We start from the raw sequence: 22,163 nt of genomic DNA on the forward strand, positions 1-22,163 counted from the left end.
TCAAACAAACATGCTTATAGTTACCCTTGCCATGTCTATTTGATTTTTTTGTATACTTAAGGTACTAGGTGATGGTATGAAATGTCTTTGGAATGCCTCAATGTTTAAAATCATCCTTTATTGGCCCACACATCCAACGTTATTGGCACACACAAATAAATAGTGTCTCACACTCTCTATATATAAACTCCCAGTAAATTACTGGGAGTTTTTTATATATATATATATATAGAGTGTGTGACTCTCTTTATTTATTTTTTGATAGCTTGCAGTTTATTTGCCATTAATCAGCAGCTCCACACTAAATAATGTTTTCTGAGTGTGCTCCAGCTCATGTTATTTATTAGACTATTAACACACACATACTGCACACACATACTGCACACACAAACTCTACACACATACTGCACACACATACTGCACACACATACTGAACACACATACCGCACACACAAACTCTACACAACCATACTGCACACACATGCCGCACACTCATGCCGCACACTCATACCGCACACACATACCGCACACACATACCGTACACATACTGTACACATACTGTACACATACTGTACACACATACACTGGAGAAGCTCTGAGATTTTCTTTAAGTGTGACTTGGCCTGTCAGTATATGGAAAACAGCTGCTGTTTTTGGTACGCTGCTGTGAAATGTGGAGCCTTGCTTGGGGCACTCTCTACTTCTTCCAATCATTGTGCCCTACTTTAAACAACAGACAAATCCCCAGCCTTTTCCCTTTCAACATTATAGCTGTCATCATAATGTAACTTGATGATATTGGATAACACATGTTTTCACTCTGTGGACTTTGTGTACCTCTAAGGTAATGTTGTTTTAGCTGATGTGGAGGATCGTATAGGTTCCTTTAGTTTGTGCTGGAAGACTGGCATGGTTGGGGATGGATTGATTTAGCCTGAGACAGTGATGTTTTATCTGGGAACATTGATTTAAGACCAATGTATGTTCGTATGCATCATGCCCCAGTGCTGTCCAAAGACTCTCTGTACCTGGCTGTTGTTTTGAAGGGCACTCATGGTGAACATAATTGGGGAAAGAGGGGATGGTTGACTCTAAATTACCTGCATTTCAATCAAAAATTCCTCACTTTTAAATGTCCATGATCTAATGTGAACCCTTAGTTTCCCGTTTGTATACTCATAACAGTACATTCATCCATTTTACAATAACAACTGCTGTGTGCAACGACTGTCGTAGCGAGGGGACCAAAGCGCAGCGTGTTGAGTGCTCATGATGAAATTTATTATAACTCAAAAACACTAAAGACAAAATAACAAACAGAAAACGATCAGCTCCCAGTTCTGTCAGGTACTGAAGACTAAACAGAAAACAACTGCCCACAAACACAGGTGGAAAAAAAACCCTACTTAAGTATGATCTCCAATTAGAGACAACGAGGACCAGCTGCCTCTAATTGGAGATCATCCCAAAAAAAACATAGAAAACTAGAACTAAACATAGAAATAGAAAACATAGAAAAACACAAAACACCCCCTGTCACACCCTGACCTACTCTACCATAGAAAATAACATCTTACTATGGTCAGGATGTGACACTGTGTTTAGTGCCACATGAAACAATGGACTCAAAGCTACTGAAAACAACATCCAAATTCAGTCACACTAGTTTGGTAGACAGTTTGTCCCATTGTCCCCCTCAGGTGCTCCAACCAGATGAACGCCACTCAGGAGGAGCAGGACATTGTCACAGTGACGTTGTTGAGTCCTTCCTTTGGGAAGACGGAGGTGGAGAGCAGGCTGAACATTACCACAGGAAGATTCCACACGCTGGAGTGTGTGGCCACCGTGGAGGGAGAGCAGGACTTCACACTGTTCTCTATCAGTGGTGAGTTGTGGTGACACACACACACACACACACACACACACAGCTACTGGGAAGGTGTTGTCTGTACCTCTGTGATAGGATTGAAGCTCATCATCCTGGTATGTGTGGGCGTGACTGTGAGTGCCAGCAATTATTCCTGGATAAACACTTTCAAAACACATGCACGCACAACCGGTAAACATGTGTTGTTTTCAAGAGGTGAATTTTGCATAGACTTGCCTTGTCTCACCTCGAGCAGAGCACTTTGCAGACTCCATAAGAAAAACACAGACACCTCACTCTCCTGACTCTACCGGATCAGACAACTTATCTCTCTGGACCCATTCCCTGGAACTGGGGGGGCTTGAGGGTGGGGGGCTTGTTTTTTTTATGTGGGCCTGATGTCAGCTAGCCTGTCCGTGGGTTTTTAAATTGATGTGTTTGGAGTTAATCCCTAGGATATCCCTACCTTGGGATTAGAATTAAGTACAGTGTCAACAAACCTAGAGAGGACACAGTGACTGGAAGGCGTCTGTGTTTGGTTGTCCTCTACAGACTGGCTATCCCATTCAGGCCTCTCTCATTATATATTTTTTATAGACAATACTTAATGTGAAATATAAATGAATGTCGTTAATGCAGTACTAACTAAACTACATTACATGAACTACATTACTTTCCATCTGTAATTTGTACAGATAAACCCCGGGTCACCAAGAACATTCAGGTCAGACAGCTCATTCCTTCTCCCATTATGTCTAACCTGAGGTGCAGAGTTACAGCTGTTTCTCTTTATGTGGATCAAGGTCGTTTAAGTTATACGCACCATCAACACTCACCCAAACCATTTCTCAATTTGGTTCATCTGAATGTTTACGAACGACTTGGATTTTGACATAGATCTTACCCATTGATAGAGGTTCAAGATTAAACACTGATATAGGCCTGGAGTCTCTTATGTAAACATAGGCAGAGCGACATACCACAAACGTGTGTGATTTGTGATAATGTGTCATCACTTACTGGCATAAATGGTCATCAGTGGTAGGATATAGAGTACTTTTGGACCACAAATCCAGCTATCTAGAACATCCTGTTTATATACTGTGGGATGCACTAGTGGAGTATGACGGCAGGTGAAGCAAGAATGAGAAGAGAGTTGTCTTGGTGTGGGTATGAAGATAAGATTGGTATGGTGTAGAGGAGGAGGGGTAGCTGCCTGGACACAGTCGGCATGTGGGTGGGCATTATGGACGAGGAGTGTGTGTAGCCGTGCTCCCGAGTGGTGCAGAGGTCTAAGGCACTGCATCTCAGTGCAAGGGGCGTCCCTACGGTCCATGGTTCGAATCCAGCCGGTATCACATCCGGCTGTGATTGGGAGTCCCATACGGCGGCGCACAATTGGCCCACTGTTGTCCGGGTTTGGCCGGGGTAAGCCGTCATTGTAAATAATATTTTTTTCTTAACTGACTTGCCTAGTTAATTAAAGGTTACATAAAAATAATAAATAAAAAGCCAGGCAGGCCAGACCTCAGGGACCATGTGCCCAGGCTTTAGCGATCCGCTCTGCAGAGCAGGACAGACCTGGGGGAGTATGTGCCCAGGCTTTAGCGCTCCTCTCTGCAGAGCAGGACAGACCTGGGGGACCATGTGCCCAGGCTTTAGCGCTCCTCTGCAGAGCAGGACAGACCTGGGGAAGCATGTGCCCAGGCTTTAGCGATCCGCTCTGCAGAGCAGGACAGACCTGGGGGAGTATGTGCCCAGGCTTTAGCGCTCCTCTCTGCAGAGCAGGACAGACCTGGGGGACCATGTGCCCAGGCTTTAGCGCTCCTCTGCAGAGCAGGACAGACCTGGGGAAGCATGTGCCCAGGCTTTAGCGCTCCTCTCTGCAGAGCAGGACAGACCTGGGGGAGTATGTGCCCAGGCTTTAGCGATCCGCTCTGCAGAGCAGGACAGACCTGGGGGAGCATGTGCCCAGGCTTTAGCGATCCGCTCTGCAGCGCAGGACAGACCTGGGGGAGCATGTGCCCAGGCTTTAGCGATCCGCTCTGCAGCGCAGGACAGACGCGTGGAGACGTGCAGGGAAGTCTGGCGCACAGTGGGAGTCTTGGCCGCACTGAGTGTTTAGAGGCTGTGGGAATTTTGGACGCAGCCCTCCATGGACCCAGGGAGTTGTAGGGGAATAAAATAGGGATGGAGGGAGAGCTTTAAAAGCCACTAACAGGTTTACAGAGGATTAGTTCCTGCATACTCTGCATTCTCAGATGATTTGAAATGGAGAGAAAGCCTCTTATGGCTAAAGAGCTTATTACACCCCAGTGTACAGAGCTAGCAAAACAATAACACATCACAAACCGCTACACAAAGGAACAGAAGACTCATTATACAGATATTATACATAACAACAACAACAGCAGCAGCACCACATCATGCTGCACAGCATTACTGCAAGCTGCACAACTAGAATGGGAATTAAGGAATTGGGTAATAAATAGTATACAAATTAATTAACAAAATACAGAAAACACAGTTTGATTCAAGTAATATGATTACCTTTGAGTGATCACTGAAAGACAATGTAGCACATATGATACTGCACAGTGCTAAAGGCTAATATGTTGCCTAACATTAAAACTGATTTCTGTCTATCAGTGTTCCTCACTGATATCTCTCTCTTTATCTACCTATCTGTTAAATATCTATCTCTAAGGTTACACTGATATCTCTCTCTGTTATCTATCTGTCTGTTATATATCTATCTCTGTTACACTGATATCTCTCTCTGTTATCTATCTATCTGTTATATATCTATCTCTAACGTTACACTGATACTGTATGTATGTCTCTCTCTGGTGTGTGTCCTTGCAGAGAGAACAGTTCCCCATGAGCTCTTCACACCTCTGCTGATTGGCATAGTGTCAGCAACTGCCCTCCTCATCCTCATCCTCATAGTGCTCTTCTACAAGTACCTGCAGGTAACTACCCAAACTCACTACCTCTACTCAGGTAACTACCCAAACTCACCTCTTCTCATACATCACAGCCACTTCTACAAAGGGTTACACACCTGTATAAACTTGGAAAATTACAAACAGTAAGTCATAGGCAGAGATAAGGTACAGTAGCTCACCTTTAAAAATATATCCGCATTAACTCACAGAGGTCAATAAACTCTATGCTGAAGTACCACGATTGATGTGAGGTTAATGGTGTCCTCTGTACTTATCCTAATATAACTCTGCTGGCCTCACAGAAACCCAAATACCAGATCCAGTGGAAAGTCATTGAAGGTATCCACGGAAACAACTATGTGTATATTGACCCTACCCAGCTCCCATACGATCACGAGTGGGAGTTCCCCCGGGACAAACTGCGTTTCGGTGAGTTCCTTTGCTATCATCACACTCAGGAAAAGCACTGGTAATCACCAAGCAGGGAGGATGCCCCAGACATCTCTTACAGTATACTGTATGTATCATCTCTAATCCAGAACTGTATGATATACAGTTTGTTTTAATATTATCTAGGTCTATTTTATGTGTTCAATCAATAGCAGCAGGTGTTGAAATAAGTGTCTTTTGTTTTGCTATTTGGAGCCAGCCAATGTATCTTTGTTGTGACATCATACCTTATCCCCAGGGCCTGTCTCAAAATGATGGATTTACACTCTATTTGCTCACCAGTTGGTCACACTTTTACAATATCCCTGAGCATACACTAACTGCATGATGTATTTAATGTAGCTGCTTTCTTTAATAAATAACACCAACCCCTCCCTCTAAGCAAACGTTCTGTTGACATTTTGGAGTTTTTTTTCCTCATCCGAACCACCCCAAACAGGATCCTGCATGTCCTGGTAACAAGTGGAAGAGCCAGGATGTGGGAGAGGAACAGGATGGGTGAACATTGGTCTGTCTGTGTGTGTTTCCATGCAGGGAAAACTCTGGGCTCCGGAGCCTTCGGGAAGGTAGTGGAGGCTACTGCTTATGGGATGTCCAAAGCTGATACAGTGATGACAGTGGCGGTCAAAATGCTCAAACGTAAGACGTCACAAATTATGGTAAAAATGTTGATATAGCAATAAAAAGAGACACATGTTGGTGATAGATGTGTGTATTTTAAGGTGTCTGACTGATCAGACCTGGTCAGGTCACACTGTCAGAGAGAACCCCTGCCCCTAACTATGGGTGCTAAACACACGGATATTTGAATAAATGTATTTGACTAGCTATTGACCGTGTGTGTATGTTTGTGTGTGTGTTTGCATTGATGTGCACTATACAGTGCATTCGGAAAGTATTCAGACCCCGTGACTTTTTCCACATTTTGTTACATTACAGCCTTATTCTAAAATGTATTAAATTGTTTTTTTTCCCCTCATCAATCTATACACAATACCCCATAATAACAAAGCAAAAACTGTTTTTATAAATGTTTGCAAATTTCTTAGAAATAAAAATGTAAATACCTTATTTACATAAGTATTCAGACCCTTTGCTCAGGTGCATCCTGTTTCCATTAATCATCCTTGAGATGTTTCTACAACTTAATTGGAGTCCATCTGTGGTAAATCCAATTGATTGGACATGATTTGGAAAGGCACACACCTGTCTATATAAGGTCCCACAATTGACAGTGCATGTCAGAGAAGAAACCAAGCCATGGAGTCGAAGGAATTGTCCATAGAGCTCAGAGGCACAGACCTGGGGAAGGGTCTGCAGCATTGAAGGTCCCCAACAACACAGTGGCCTCCATCATTCTTAAATGGAAGAAGTTATGAACCACCAAGACTCTTCCGAGAGCTGGCCGCCCGGCCAAACTGAGCAATCAGGTGACAAGTGCCTTGGTCAGGGAAATTACCAAGAACCCGATGGTCACTCTGACAGACCTCCAGAGTTCCTCTGTGAAGATGAGAGAACCTTCCAGAAGGTCAACCATCTCTGCAGCACTCCACCAATCAGGGATTTATGATAGAGTGGCCAGACGGAAGCCACTCCTCAGTAAAAGGCACATGACAGCCCACTTGGAGTTTGCCAAAAGGCACCAACTGACTTTCGGACCATGAGGAACAAGATTCTCTGGTCTGATTAAAATCATTTTGAACTCTTTGGCCTGAATGCCAAGCATCACGTCTGGAGGAAACCTTGCACCATCTGTACGGTGAAGCATGGTGGTGGCAGCATCATGCTTTTGGGATGTTTTTCAGCGGCAGGGACCGGGAGACTATTCAGCATCGAGGGAAAGATGAACAGAGCAAAGTACAGAGAGATCCTTGATAAAAACCTGCTCCAGAACGCTCAGCAACTCAGACTGGGGCGAAGGTTCACCTTCCAACAGGACCACGACCCTAAGCACACAGCCAAGACAACACAGGAGTGGATTTGGGACAAGTCTCTAAATGTCCTTGAGTGGCCCAGCCAGAGCCCGGACTTGAACCAGATCGAACATCTCTGGAGAGACCTGAAAATAGCTGTGCAGCGACGCTCCCCATCCAACGTGACAGAGCTTGAATGGATCTGCAGAGAAGAACGGGATAAACTCCCCAAATACAGGTGTGCCAAGCTTGTAGCATCATACTTAAGACTCGAGGCTGTAATCACTGCCAAAGGTGCTTCAACAAAGTACTGAGTAAAGGGTCTGAATACTTATGTTAATGTGATATGTACGTTTTTATTTTTAATCAATTAGCAAAAATGTTTATTGTCATTTTTGTCTATTGTGTGTAAATTGATGATGGAAAGAAAAATATTTAATAATTTTTAGAGTAAGGCTATAACAGAAAAATGTGGAAAAGTCAAGGGGTCTGAATAATTTCTGAATGCACTGTATATACAAAGTATGTGGACACCCCTTCAAATTAGTAGATTCAGCTATTTCAGCCACACACGGTTCAGACAAGTGTATAAAATCGAGCACACAGCCATGCAATCTCAATAGACAAACATTGGCAGTAGAATGGCCTTACTGAAGAGCTCAGTGACTTTCAACATGGCACCATCATAGGATCCCACCTTTCCAACAAGTAAGTTGGAAGCAACATCAGCACAAAAACTGTTCGTTGGGAGCTTCATGAAATGGGTTTCCATGGCCCGAGCAGATGCACACAAGCCTAATGTCACCATGCACAATGCCAAGCGTCAGATGGAGTGGTGTAGAGCTCGCCGCAATTAGACTCTGGAGCAGTGGAAACGCGTTCTCTGAAGTGATGAATCCCGCTTCACCATCTGGCAGTCCAACAGACGAATCTGTGTTTGGCAGATGCCCGTAGAACGCTACTTGCCGAATGTATAGTGCCAACTGTAAAGTTTGGTGGAAGATGACTAATAGTCTGGGGCTGTTTTTCATGGTTCGGGCTAGGCTCCTTAGTTCCGGTAAAGGGAAATCTTAACGCTACAACATACAATGACATTCTAGACGATTCTGTGCTTCCAACTTTGTGGCAACAGTTTGGGGAAGGCCCTTTCCTGTTTCAGCATGACAATGCCCCCGCGCACAATGCGAGGTCCATACAGAAATGGTTTGTTGAGATCAGTGTGGAAGAACTCGACTGGCCTGCAAAGAGCCCTGACCTCAACCCCATCGCACACCTTTAGGATGAATTGGAACACTGACTGCGAACCAGGTCTCATCGCCCAACATCAGTACCCAACCTCATTCAATGCTCTTGTGGCTGAATGGAAGCAAGCCCCCGCAGCAATGTTCCAACATCTAGTGGAATGCCTTCCCAGAAGAGTCAAGGCTGTTATACAGCGAAGGGGGGACCAACTCCATATTAATGTCCATGATTTTGGAATGGGATGTTCGACGCGCAGGTGTCCACATTCTTTTGGTCATGTAGTTTATGTATGCTTGTTACACTAAACCAGCCAGAGGCCATACTTCCTGTGATGTTTTCTTTGATGATGACTTTGAAGCACTTTTAAATTATCATGTTCTGGTGGTGTTTCCACAGCCAGTGCCCATGCCACTGAGAAGGAGGCTCTGATGTCAGAGCTGAAAGTTCTCAGTTACCTGGGAAACCACATGAACATTGTCAACCTGCTGGGAGCCTGTACTGTTGGAGGTAAGGAGCAGCATGTCTAGAGGACTGTAGGGCTTATTCTCATTCTAATCTATGCTACTATCAATCTGGGAACTACAGTTGGCTGAGGTTTTTGAGATACAGCAATAATGTGAACAATCCTCCCTTTTATCACCAAGGATTGTATTACTTGTTGGCGAAATATCAGCCTTTCTAGAGTTTTTTCTGTTAGTTAACACTATCAACGTTTCTCTTTACTGTAACAATTGTGATTGAATCCACTCAATATTAGCCACTTTCAATGCAACATACCGAAACAAAACGAACTATGCAAAATATTTTGTTGTCGGCACAACGCATCGGAGTATGATTCTTTTGCACATGACTCAGCCAATACTCTACACAGACCGTTTCAGCATTACCAATCAGAGCTGCAGTAGGCCTATATGTAAATAGACCATTGCCAAATATGAATCTGTGCCATTTATTTTGAACTGGACTGAGTTTCCAGCTGTCTTAGTGAGTAGATGCACTTGTTTTGAGATCATGGCAAGAGCTGCATGTAGCCACATGTGCACATTTTGTTCATATCCTTTGCTAGTTAGTGAGTTATTAGCCCAGTTATAGATCATTTGTAGTCAACAATAGGGGAGTGATTGCTTCCTACAAAACGTGTACATTTCTAGACATCTTTGAAAAGATTAAGAGGTAAAGAGCTTTTTTTTGTCTTAAAGGGGTATTGTTGTATTTTGAGACAGGCTTGAATAATCTAAGTAGCCAATTGGCAGATGGTAGTATAATTTGTCTGATTCTCTATAATAATGGTATGGGAATAATAATACATTTTATTTTGTAAAGTGGTTTCTTGCATCAAACAACAAAACTACATTTTCAGTCACCTCCTTGTCTGAAGGACAAGTGGATAAAAAGGTTGATTTCATGCCCTGCATGTTTTTTTTCCCTCATGGAATGTAGGCCTACATTGAACACCACACATTGGCTGCTACTGAAGGCTGAATGATAGAACAGCTATTTCCATATTAAAATATTATGGGATGCATTTTCTCCATAGTTTTTTTTATGGTAGGCCACTGGAAGGCCTGGTACGCCAACATTAGGATCAAATAGCCACAGTTAAAACTAACTTAAAGCAGGTACAGCCTCAGTGTTCAATGTAAATGCGTGCTGGAAGTTGCAGAGATTTTCCACAACCTTCAAGTTTGCGCTCAGCAGACCAGAAATTTGCTCAGAGCTCCCCAAAAATTTGAGGGAACATTGCTTGTTGGGCGTAAGTATTGTTTACTATTCGTTGTATTAATGTTTATGATATAGGGGTGGTGCTCCTGAAACTTGCCGTACTTGTAGGAGTGGTGCTCCTGAAACTTGCTGTACTTGTAGGAGTGGTGCTCCTGAAACTTGCTGTACTTGTAGGAGTGGTGCTCCTGAAACTTGCTGTACTTGTAGGAGTGGTGCTCCTGAAACTTGCTGTACTTGTTTTGGGGTGTCTATATTTCAAGGTGTTTTGTTTGTCTTTAGTGTGTTGTTTCTTGGTGGATGACATTCATGTGACTGGCCATGGCTATTTGTCTCCTCGTCTCCAGGCCCAACCCTGGTGATCACAGAGTATTGCTGCTTCGGTGACCTCCTCAACTTTCTGAGGAGGAAGAGGGAGACGTTCTTTTGTGACACGTTAGGGGAGGACTGCTACTACAGGAATGTCATGCTGCAGAGGGAGACAGCTCCAGCTGGGTCAGATGGGTCAGTGTGGACTCATTATGTTTATAAGGAGAGGGTGGTAGTTGGGTGGTATATACTGTAATTTTCACTGCACAGTTTATACTGTATTTATGTAATGTTGCTTATGTCATCTCACCTGCTCACAAAAGTAAATACCACTGCCGTTGTTCTCCCACCCACTGGAAAATTCCCCAATTGAACTAAGCATACAGTACTTTCATGGTCTATAAGGCAGGACACGCCTACACTAAACCGACTACTCTTTGTTGTTGTTGAGAAAAATACTTACAGTAAATGTAAATGTCTCTGGAGATTCATAAATGTTTATGTTAGGGAGTATTTCTTACCTAGTGTGTAGTAGTTATGTGTAGTGTTTGATGGCGACTGAACTGAGACCAGACTGCTTATTTCCTCCTTGCAGAGACAGCAGGAATGGCTACATGGAAATGAGGCCTTCTGTCACTGGTGTCCTGCCCAATGGCTTCTCCTCAGAGAAGAGAATCTCGATACGCAAACCAGGCAAGACATCCACTTTTATTTGAATTGATAATTATCACATATATCACTTGAGAAAGCTAATTTATACAGCCTGCAATGTGCAGTATCTCCCTCTATACATAGTTAAGCTTCCTTAATACACAATGTTGCTCCCTCTACGCACCTCTCAAATTATCTTGCTCTATCACTATGTTTCTCTCAGGTGGTTCCAGTAGTGAGCCTGATGTTGTGAGTGAGATGCTCCATGAGGACAGTCTCTCTCTGGACACTGAGGATCTGCTCAGCTTCTCCTATCAAGTGGCCAAAGGCATGGACTTCCTGGCTTCCAAGAATGTAAACCCTTAATTTCCTCACAGAAGCTTTCCTCTCCTAATATAGCTCCTGAAAGCCCCCCACCACCAGCTATTCAAAACAACAGATCTATTTTCACTCTGCAATTAAATCCAGCAAGTTAAATCCATGATGGTAGATAATGTCCAACCATTCTGTAAATATTTTCATTCTGTAAGTACTGTACATTCACGTAGACCAAGAAAAGCACTGTTTCCACTGGTGTTGTTTGTTCTATGTATCAGATTAAATTTAGACACACGCTAAGCCGCACACACACCAACACACATTAGTTCCATCTTCTTTATTTCCAAACAATGCTAGGATCACATTTCCATAGCTGGTCAACAGGTCCAGAATGCATGTTGAGCATTCTGCTGAAAAATGTATAACCAATTGAGGCAAGCGGACACCATACTACAGCCAGGTCCTGTATCAATCAGTGTGTGTGGAACAGATTCGGGGAAGAACATTTACTGTCACCATATATTAGTAGTGTTTAAAAGTTTTATGTTATCTTATTACATTACATTATGTTTTATTATTTGTGTGTGTGTGTGTGTGTGTGTGTGTGTGTGTGTGTGTGTGTGTGTGTGTGTGTGTGTGTGTTCAGTGCATCCACAGAGACCTGGCTGCCCGGAACATTCTGCTGACTCAGGGGCGAGTGGCAAAGATCTGTGACTTCGGCTTGGCCCGTGACATCACCACAGACTCCAACTATGTGGTCAAAGGCAATGTAAGTCTGGCCCATCGCTTACTACTGTAGATCTCAATGTGATATATAGATACAGCATGGATATTTTGCAGTGAAAACCATCAATGGAATAGTCAAGCACAGGCACAGTATTGATATAAAGCCTCCCAGAACCAGTGTCAGCTATGAGCCTGGGGGCATCATGGGCTAGTACTGTATGTTCCAATTCCATGGCATGTGAAGTACAGTATGTATGTATGTATGTATGTATGTATGTATGTATGTATGTATGTATGTATGTATGTATGTATGTATGTATGTATGTATGTATGTATGTATGTACACTGAGTGTACAAAACATTAGGAACACCTGCTCTTTCCCTGACAGACTGACCAGGTGAATTCAGGGCCAGCATCCCTGTAGAATGCTTTAGATATTAGGAAGGTGTTCCTAAAGTTTTTTTACACTCCGTGTGTATCTGATGGATCTGACATTGTAATGTGCACTCTGACAGGTGTGTGATTATGAATTCCTTTAAATGTCACTGAATTCTTTCAAATGTCACTGGTATGGGTCACCAGATACAAGTGTCTCCAACATTCAGCACCTTAGGGGAGTTTTAACCTACTCTTGAAACTAAGGAAATACAGTACCTCTCCTCTCATACAAGAACAAGCAATTTTGAACATTTCTGATCCAAAATTCAAGATTAATCAACAGCATCTGCATTCATCATTTACTCTCTCTAGTTCTGCACTCTTCACAGCTGTAGACAGCTGAAGGGATAGAGATGATGGATTACTTCAAAGATGTCAAGAGATTTGCTTTGATGCATTTTCTGAATACGTGAAGTGCATCTGACATATTAGACTGGCTGTGATGGTTTGTGTTCCATGCAGGCTCGCCTCCCAGTCAAGTGGATGTCTCCAGAGAGCATCTTTGAATGTGTGTACACATTTGAGAGTGACGTATGGTCCTATGGCATCTTGCTCTGGGAAATCTTCTCACTCGGTACGTACGTCCACGTTACCCTCTGTGTGTGTGTGTGTGCGCGCGCGAGTACCTGTCCATGTGTGTGTTTTCATTGATTTGTATTATCTTATTTTCTTCATGGCCTACAGGAAGCAGTCCATATCCTGGGATGCTTGTGGACTCAAAGTTCTACAAAATGATTAAGGAAGGATATAGAATGGATGCCCCAGAGTTTGCACCGAGTGAAATGTGAGTGTGTGTGTGTGTGTGTGTGTGTGTGTGTGTGTGTGTGTGTGTGTGTGTCTAAGTATCTTGAGAAAGACAGTGTGTGCGTGGGTGTACTATACAGGTGTGTGAATATGTCGGATTTAAGCAGATTGCATATTTGATGAATTTCACCATAAACTTCACCATGAAAGCTAAATTATTATTTAGTTCGTTATTTGACGATAGCTACATACATTCCATTTTCAGAAGAATACACTTAGAGAAAAGCATGTAAAGTGTCAATTTGTAAGAGAGGGGGGCGAGACAAAAGAGGTAACAGGTGTATGTGCTTGGTGCCATGCCTGCGCCTGTGCTAAATATGTGTGTTGTGGTTTCAGGTATGAGATAATGAGGTCGTGCTGGGACTCGAACCCCTTTAAGAGGCACTCCTTCAGCAAGGTGGTGGAGAGGATTGAACAACAGCTGTCAGACACCACCAAACACGTAGGTCACAGATCTCCTCTAACCTGCTTGTTTACACATGTTGACAGACTATGGATTTAAGGTATTCACAAGAGTTTACCAGCAGTAAATTCCATAATCCATATTCTTGAGATTTTTCTTTAAGTGCCAAAAGGTCCCACCTTGAGACTTTTCTGTATTTAATAGTAGCAAACAGTGCCTTGCAAAAGTATTCACCCCCCTTGGCGTTTTTCATATTTTGTTGCATTACAACCTGTAATTTAAATTGATTTTTATTTGTATTTCATGCAATGGACATACACAAAATAGTCCAAATTGGTGAAGTGAAATGAAAAAAATATGAAAAAAAAGTGAAACTGAAAAGTGGTACATGCATATGTATTCACCCCCTTTGGTATGAAGCCCCTAAATAAGATCTGTCACAACCAATTACCTTCAGAAGTCACATAATTAGTTAGATTGCACACAGGTGGACTTTATTTAAGTGTCACCTGATCTCAATATACACCTGTTCTGAAAGGCCCCAGAGTCTGCAACACCACTAAGCAAGGGGTACCACCAAGCAAGCGGCACTATGAACGAGCTCTCCAAACAGGTCAGGGACAAAGTTGTGGAGAAGTACAGATCAGGGTTGGTTATAAAAAATATCAGAAACTTTGAACATCCCACGGAGCACCATTAAATCCATTATTAAAAAAATTGAAAGAATATGGCACCACAACAAACCTGCCAAGAGAGCGCCGCCCACCAAAACTCATGGACCAGGCAAGGAGGGCATTAATCAGAGAGGCAACAAAGAGACCAACGATAACCCTGAAGGAGCTGCAAAGCTCCACAGCAGAGATTGGAGTATATGTCCATAGGACCACTTTAAGCCGTATACTCCACAGAGCTGGGCTTTAAGGAAGAGTGGCCAGAAAAAATAAGCAAACATGTTTGGTGTTCGCCAAAAGTCATGGTGGAGACTCCCCAAACATATGGAAGAAGGTACTCTGGTCAGATGAGACTAAAATATAGCTTTTTGGCCATCAAGGAAAATGCTATGTCTGTTTCAAACCTAACACCTCCCATCACCCCGAGAAACCATCCCCACAGTGAAGCATGGTGGTGGCAGCATCATGCTGTGGGGATGTTTTTCATCGGCAGGGACTAGGAAACTGGTCAGAATTGAAGGAATGATGGATGGCGCTAAATATAGGGAAATTCTTGAGGGAAACCTGTTTCAGTCTTCCAGAGATTTGAGACTGGGACGGAGGTTCAACTTCCAGCAGGACAATGACCCTAGTTATACTGCTAAAGCAACACTTGAGTGGTTTAAGGGGAAACATTTAAATGTCTTGGAATGGCCTAGTCAAAGCCCAGACCTCAATCCAATTGAGAATTTGTGGGATGACTTAAAGATTGCTGTACATCAGCGGAACTTATCCAACTTGAAGGAACTTGAGCAGTTTTGCCTAGAAGAATGGGCAAAAATCCCAGTGGCTAGATGTGCAAAGCTTAGAGAGACCTACCCCAAGAGAATTGCAGCTGTAATTGCTGCAAAAGGTCTACAAAGTATTGACTTTGGGGGGTGAATAGTTTTACACGCTCAAGTTCAGTGTTTTGTCTTATTTCTTGTTTGTATCACACAAAAAAATATTTTGCATCTTCAAAGTGGTAGGCATGTTGTGTAAATCAAATGATACAAACCTTCCAAAAATACATTTTTAATTCCAGGTTGTAAGGCAACAAAATAGGAAAAATGCCAAGGGGGTGAATACTTTCGCAAGCCACTGTACTATACAAATTCAATAAAATATTACCTGCCTTCATGTTTTGTTAACGTCCCACTGGGCACACACTGGTTGAATCGTTTCCACATAATTTCAATGATGTAGTGGTGTATTAATTTTATATGATGTACTGCTTTATATTTGTTTGATATGTAATGTAAGTGCGTTAATGTGTTTGGACCCCAGGAAGAGTAGCTGCTGCCTTGGCAGTAGCTAATGGGGATCCCTAATAAATACAAATATAATACAATGATATTACATGGAGCCAACGTGGAATAGACTTTAAGTTGACGTCTGTGCCCAGTGGCGTTAGCCAACTGCCCTAGCCTTTTGTAAGGCCACTCAGTGGTTGAAGAATGTGAGTCCTCTGACAATCTCCCCACCTCTCTTTGAAACCTGACAGACTGTTAGAAGGACTGATCTAGTGGTTTTGGCTGAGTTAATGAATTACCACAGGGCCACACTGTAAACACTATGTGCTGTCATTACTCAAAACTTTTGATGAAACTTGTTACACTTAATGTATCTAAGTACACTTACATTTTAAATCGGAAGTTTACATACACCTTAGCCAAATACATTTAAACTCAGTTTTTCACAATTCCTGACATTTAATCCTAATAAAAAATCCCTGTCTTAGGTCAGTTAGGATCACCACTTTATTTTAAGAATGTGGAATGTCAGAATAATAGTAAAGAGAATGATTTATCTCATCTTTTATTTCTTTCATCACATTCCCAGTGGGTCAGAAGTTTACATACACTCAATTCATATTTGGTAGCATTGCCTTTACATTGTTTAACTTGGGTCAAATGTTTCGGGTAGCCTTTCACAAGCTTGTGGCTGAATTTTGGCCCATTCCTCCTGACAGAGTTAATGTAACTGAGTCAGCTTTAACTTTAACTTCCTGACTGACGTCTTGAGATGTTGCTTCAATATATCCACATAATTGTCCTACCTCATGATGCCATCTATTTTGTGAAGTGCACCAGTCCCTCCTGCAGCAAAGCACCCCCACAAATTGATGCTGCCACCCCTGTGCTTCACTGTTGGGATGGTGTTCTTCGTCTTGCAAGCGTCCCCCTTTTTCCTCCAAACATAACGATGGTCATTATGGCCAAACAGTTCTATTTTTGTTTCATCAGACCAGAAAACGAAAATGATTTCTTTTGATTTTCCCATGATGTCAAGCAAAGAGGCACTGAGTTTGAAGCTAGTCCTTGAAATACATCCACAGGTACATCTCCAAATGATGTCAATTAGCCTATCAGAAGCCTCTAAAGCCATGACATAATTTTCTGGAATTTTCCAAGCTGTTTAAAGGCCCAGTCAATTTAGTGTATGTTAACCTCTGACCCACTGGAATTGTGATACAGTGAAATAATCTGTCTGTAAACAATTGTTGGATTAATGACTTGTGTCATGCACAAAGTGGATGTCCTCACCGACTTTCCAAAACTATAGTTTGTTAACAAGACATTTGTGGAGTGGTTAAAAAACAAGTTTTAATGACTCCAACCCAAGTGTATGTAAACTTCTGACTTCAACTGTACTTAGCGTTTTTGTAGTCATTACTCAAACTGATGGAGTCACTGTGACCCTGTAGGAGTTGAGTTGTATCGGCTTGAAATTTTGAGGAATGGCCCCACTAAGCCACGCCTCCAATATAATTTCCTTGTGTGCCTTATCTTTTCGTAGAATTACCTCCCATGACTATATTTGTTAGTGACAGAGACCCATGGTTGTTGAATTCATTCATTTTCAGTCCTGTGGCCTTCACCGAGTAAGTTCCTAGGCTAACATTATCATTATAATTAAACTGTTTATGATAATACATTGCATATTTCACAAGGCCTTATTTTGAGGCCTAGCTTTACCCTAATACAGTGGCCTGAAATTCATGGTTTACAAGTAGGTTTAAGTTTACAAGTAGTCCTGCAAGTAGGTTTGAAAAATTCGGGAAAAATCCTGGATTTCCAGGAATATCCCAACTGGGATATTTGGAAAATAAATTACCAGAATTTTGCAACCCTACCTGCAAATCCCTTTATGCTGGCTTGCAAAGTGATGTGTAATTCTTATTGGAATCCGGCCAGAGTTAGGATATCCAACAATTTACGTTTTTAATTTCCTGAAACCTGCATTCATAATGACTGCCAGGCTTAGGAACAGTGTGAGGAGACTACCTAAACCAACAGTAAGAACCATTTCTGTAACAGGTGCAATAAATGTAACTAAATTATTGGATTAGTTTAGAAAAATGTATGTTATTTATCTTTGTGTAGCATAAGATTAATCAATCACTCAGTGTACATGAAAAATAAAACACAGATGTTAAAAACAATTTGAAAAAATCTACATGCAGTAGCACATGCTGGGAAAAAGTGAATTTGTTATCTTAACTTTAAAAAATGTAGTTGATGTGACTTCTCATTTAGTTTTGAGTCAGTATCTCATAAACATTTTCAGTAATAATTACTTTCATTGACTTTGAGTTCAACTTACTACAAGTATTTAAGTAAAACATGCCTTGGGGTTTACAGTCTACACAGTCCAAACAGAGTACAAAGAACATGCCTGTGGGTTTCCCCACCCCAACTACCCAGGGCCACACGTTTAGACTACAACCAGACTAGTCAGACTAGCAGTTAAAACACAGAAATGTGTCAACCCTCAATTAACACTCGTGTCACACACATCACGGGCCACACACACATGCATGTACCCCACGCACGCACACACACACACATACAGTAGCCACTGAACATCTCATGACAGTTAGGAAGTGATGAATATGATTGATCACTTGTGATATAATCACCTCTGTCACTGTGTCATGATGACCTCTCCTCATGACCTCGACTCACCTCTCACTTCTGAAACATGCCAGCGATTTAGCTAACACAGAGCAGGTCTTCTCTTCTCACGCCTTCCCTTTCACACCTTCAGACCAGAGTGCTACACAGTCACCTTCTTTATTTAACCACGCTGCATGTTCTCACTCAGTAAGCAGAACTGCAATTGAAAAACACCCCTCCACCCCTCCAGCACTACATAGTATATTGTATGAACTCTCTCTCTGTTTCTCTCCGTTTCTCCTTCTCTCTGTCTAGATCTATCTGAACTTCAGCTCCAGGTTTCCGGTTACAATGGGGCAACAGGTTACCAGCGTGGACCAGGGGACGCAGAATGCCAACATCCTTTGCCTCAACTCTGTGGGCAGCAGCAACGCCTCCACTCAGCCCCTATTGGCCAGCGCCAGCGATGACATCTTTCTGGGGGAGATGGCCACCGGGCTCAGGGTCCACCAGGTGTAAGGCCCCACCCACGATGGCTGCCCCATAAAGTGCCTGTTCAGTGCCATACAGAATATCCCACCACACTCTATTCCAATCATATACTGTGTCTAGCTATTAGCCACCCCTTCCCAAACTTATGCCTAGCTGTTAGCCTCCCCCTTCAGACCGAGGTTTCAAGAAGGATCCTCTCGAATCCTCTGCTCCTGGCCGCCTTAGGGGGTACCATTCCGAGATCATTACTGCATATCAATTTTGATGTGCTGTTTGAAATGGACACTATAGTTTATAGCTCCATAGTGGTGCTATTTTCAGAGGACTTTCCTCAATGTTGCTGTTACTGTATCTTATATGTTTAATACAATGTTTTTGTTTGTTTCACATTTCCGTTGTCAATGTATTAAACTGAATTACTATGTTTTGTTTTAAATATAATTTTTTTCTAAAACAAAATAATGTAGCATTTATAATGGTTGAAATACAATTATCGTTGGAGGTGAAAGTACTTGAAATGTATCATCTTTCCAGATGTAGGCATCATGTAATGAAGCTTTCAGTTGACCTTTTTTCTGTTGCATCTTTTTAAAAGTTAATGTTAGTATTATTCCACAAGTTCAGTTTTGGTGATTATGTGAAGGAGAGACATTTCTAGGGCCAATGGCTGAAATTATATTCAGTAGGTTAAGTCTCAAAACGTCTCAATCTAATGAACCGATAAGCATGGTACTATGACTGTTTATATGTGTATATATTGACCTTGTGTATGACTAGTAATACGTGTATGATGTGAGCGGTAGTATTAGCTTAGATTCAGCAAAGGTTGCTTGCTGGAGAATCCTTGTAAATATGTAAATATGTTGCTTGTGTCGGCACCTCTTCTGTCTTTTACAGTATGTGACCCTTGTTTACATTTGTCATCAGACAGGTACTGCCATATCACTATGGGGTTTCTTTAGTATAAAAACTGTCACCAAAGATGGGGAAGGTTGAAACAGTGCATGGTTAGGATGAGCATACTGTATAAGGGAAAAGGTGATTAGCCAGTGGATGCTTTCTACTCTTACAGATTGTTAAAGAAGGCGTTCTGTTTTGAGACAAAAAGCCAATGATGCCAATGTGGAGCTTGCAGAACAAACCAATAACTGTTCTGAGAAAAAGCCAATGGGAAGAATGCCGCTCAGATGAATAGCCAATTTGGTGTTAGATGTTAGAGCTGTCTAATCAAACAAGGTTGTGACATGTCTTAGAGCTCCCTACAGTCCTGTGGGCAGTACCCTCAGTGCACTCATCCCAGTCATCAGTAGCTGATTTCTCAGCCTTCCCTCAGCTCTTTATGTCCAGCTGCTTCCTCTGACGGAAGTGTCACTTCCACCATCTCTCAGCCAGAGCTCTGTATCACTTCAGACTCCCATCACTAGGACTTCCCTCTTCCCACACTGAGATATTGTTGTGAAGAGCACCTGGAAATGCACAGACTGAAGTGTGTGCGTCCGTGTGTCTGTGTGTGTAGGTGCCACAGTATGAAATGTATGACATTTACCCATCTCACTTTTCAACCCTGTCTCCTTCCCAAAGCTGGCTCTTTGTAAATATGTGTGTGAATACAATGTAAAGTAATGTGGATGCTGTCTTAATGTTTTATTTTCTATTGATATGGTATATTTAATGCACACCTCTGATATTCTGTAATATAAAACATTTCCTACCACAAATAGATACACAGAGATACATCCATTAAATATATACTGTACATCTTCTTCTTTGGAGGTAAACTGCTTGTTTTTCTGTTTTCTTGTGACAACTGTAGATGTCTTTGTTTGGACATTGCTGTAGATTCCTTGTGTAGTGTCATTTTCCCTTGGCTAACCATCGCATGCTGTCTTCTACAAGCAAGCCAAAACATTTGTTCTTTATTGTCAAATGCTTTTGTACAGCTTTGCCTTGAAAATAAAGTTTGTTTTCAGCCCCAAACAGGAAAGCTTCATACTTTCTTGGCAATAGCAAATATTGTTCTAATTTGGCTAATTACAAGCAAGGATGAGTAGAGCTGTAGGGCAATGACTCACATCAATGCAATGCTCATTCCCCATTCCCCCTTCTGTCACACTGAATTGGAGACCTCAAAATAGGTAATTACACACTAATAACATAGTAGTTACATGTTTATCTGTGTCATTCGTCACACTGTTAAAGATAGCACAACCAAAATATTGTCTGATTATCCCTAACAAGGTTACGCTGGAAAAGTTGATATAATATGATGCTTGTTTTCAAACTTTTAGGAAATTTGTATTTTCCCCCTATTCAAAGATAAGTTTATTTTGTATATTTGTTGTATATTTATTTTACAAGAGACAAAGTTGTTTGTTGTGCACATTTGCAAAGTATTGCTATGTCTTGTGTTACTGTAATATAAATAAAAGAAACCCTTAAACAATAGTTTTGTTAATCATGATTTGTATTAGTAATATGTGACTTTTTCTATGTTATTATTTTCATATGTGTGCAGTTTAGTACATTTTTAAGACATTCCTGTCTTCTCATTTGATCCAGTTTGATAATGTAGTGGTGTAACGGTCGTCGTACGTAATGGACCAAGGCGCAGTGGGTTGAATGCTCAACTTAACTTTTATTGAACACTAAAATAAACAAAACAAGAAAAACGACTGAACGAACAGTATTGCAGGCTAACACACAGCAGTGCAACAACAACTTCCCACAAAGGGACAGGTGAAAACAGGGCTACTTAAGTATGACTCTCAATCAGCAACAACGATGTACAGCTGTTCCTGATTGAGAGCCATACCAGGCCAACAAAGAAACACACAACATAGAAAAACATAGAAATACAAAACAAGAACATTACCCAAAAACCCCGGAACACATAAATCAAACACACCTTTTACATAAATACATATCCCATTAAACCCCGAACCACATAAAACAAATACCCCCTGCCACGTCCTGACCAAACTAATATAACAAATAACCCCTTTACTAGTCAGGACGTGACAAGTGGAGTCATTTTATTTAGATTGACATAGATCTGAGTGTCAATTTGTCAGCCATCTGTGTCAAGCCTCTGAGCAGGTGATGCCTCAGGTCACTGTCACTCTCCTCCCCATGGTAGTGTACAGTCATACTAGTCTACAGTCACTGACCGTATCTGTTTATAAAATCATGTTTCCTGCTCCAGAATTGTCAGGGTCTTTGGCTTGGGTCCAGCTTGGGACATCTGGCTGTAGGGGAACGCCGCTAGGGCTTGTCCAGCAGGCCAGGCCGGTGGAC

General features: G+C 41.9%; 1 protein-coding gene across 3 annotated transcripts in view; it reads left to right on the forward strand.

Annotated features, from left to right (window-relative positions):
* The window catches only part of LOC106560270 (mast/stem cell growth factor receptor Kit), a 37,807-nt gene extending 16,493 nt beyond the window's left edge, over window positions 1-21,314 (forward strand). For all 3 annotated transcript variants that reach the window (XM_045687673.1, XM_014122985.2, XM_014122986.2), the window contains exons 9-21: window positions 1,701-1,885; window positions 4,733-4,839; window positions 5,118-5,244; window positions 5,800-5,904; window positions 8,817-8,927; window positions 10,487-10,643; window positions 11,044-11,141; window positions 11,323-11,453; window positions 12,064-12,186; window positions 13,045-13,156; window positions 13,267-13,366; window positions 13,723-13,828; window positions 18,693-21,314. In XM_045687673.1, the coding sequence (XP_045543629.1) occupies window positions 1,701-1,885; window positions 4,733-4,839; window positions 5,118-5,244; window positions 5,800-5,904; window positions 8,817-8,927; window positions 10,487-10,643; window positions 11,044-11,141; window positions 11,323-11,453; window positions 12,064-12,186; window positions 13,045-13,156; window positions 13,267-13,366; window positions 13,723-13,828; window positions 18,693-18,896 (1,666 nt within the window). In that variant the 3' untranslated portion in view covers window positions 18,897-21,314. The remainder of the gene's footprint in view (window positions 1-1,700; window positions 1,886-4,732; window positions 4,840-5,117; window positions 5,245-5,799; window positions 5,905-8,816; window positions 8,928-10,486; window positions 10,644-11,043; window positions 11,142-11,322; window positions 11,454-12,063; window positions 12,187-13,044; window positions 13,157-13,266; window positions 13,367-13,722; window positions 13,829-18,692) is intronic.
* The last annotated feature ends 849 nt before the right edge of the window (window positions 21,315-22,163 follow it).

Source organism: Salmo salar, chromosome ssa10 (assembly GCF_905237065.1).
Source record: "Salmo salar chromosome ssa10, Ssal_v3.1, whole genome shotgun sequence".
In the NCBI taxonomy this organism is placed as follows: domain Eukaryota; kingdom Metazoa; phylum Chordata; class Actinopteri; order Salmoniformes; family Salmonidae; genus Salmo; species Salmo salar.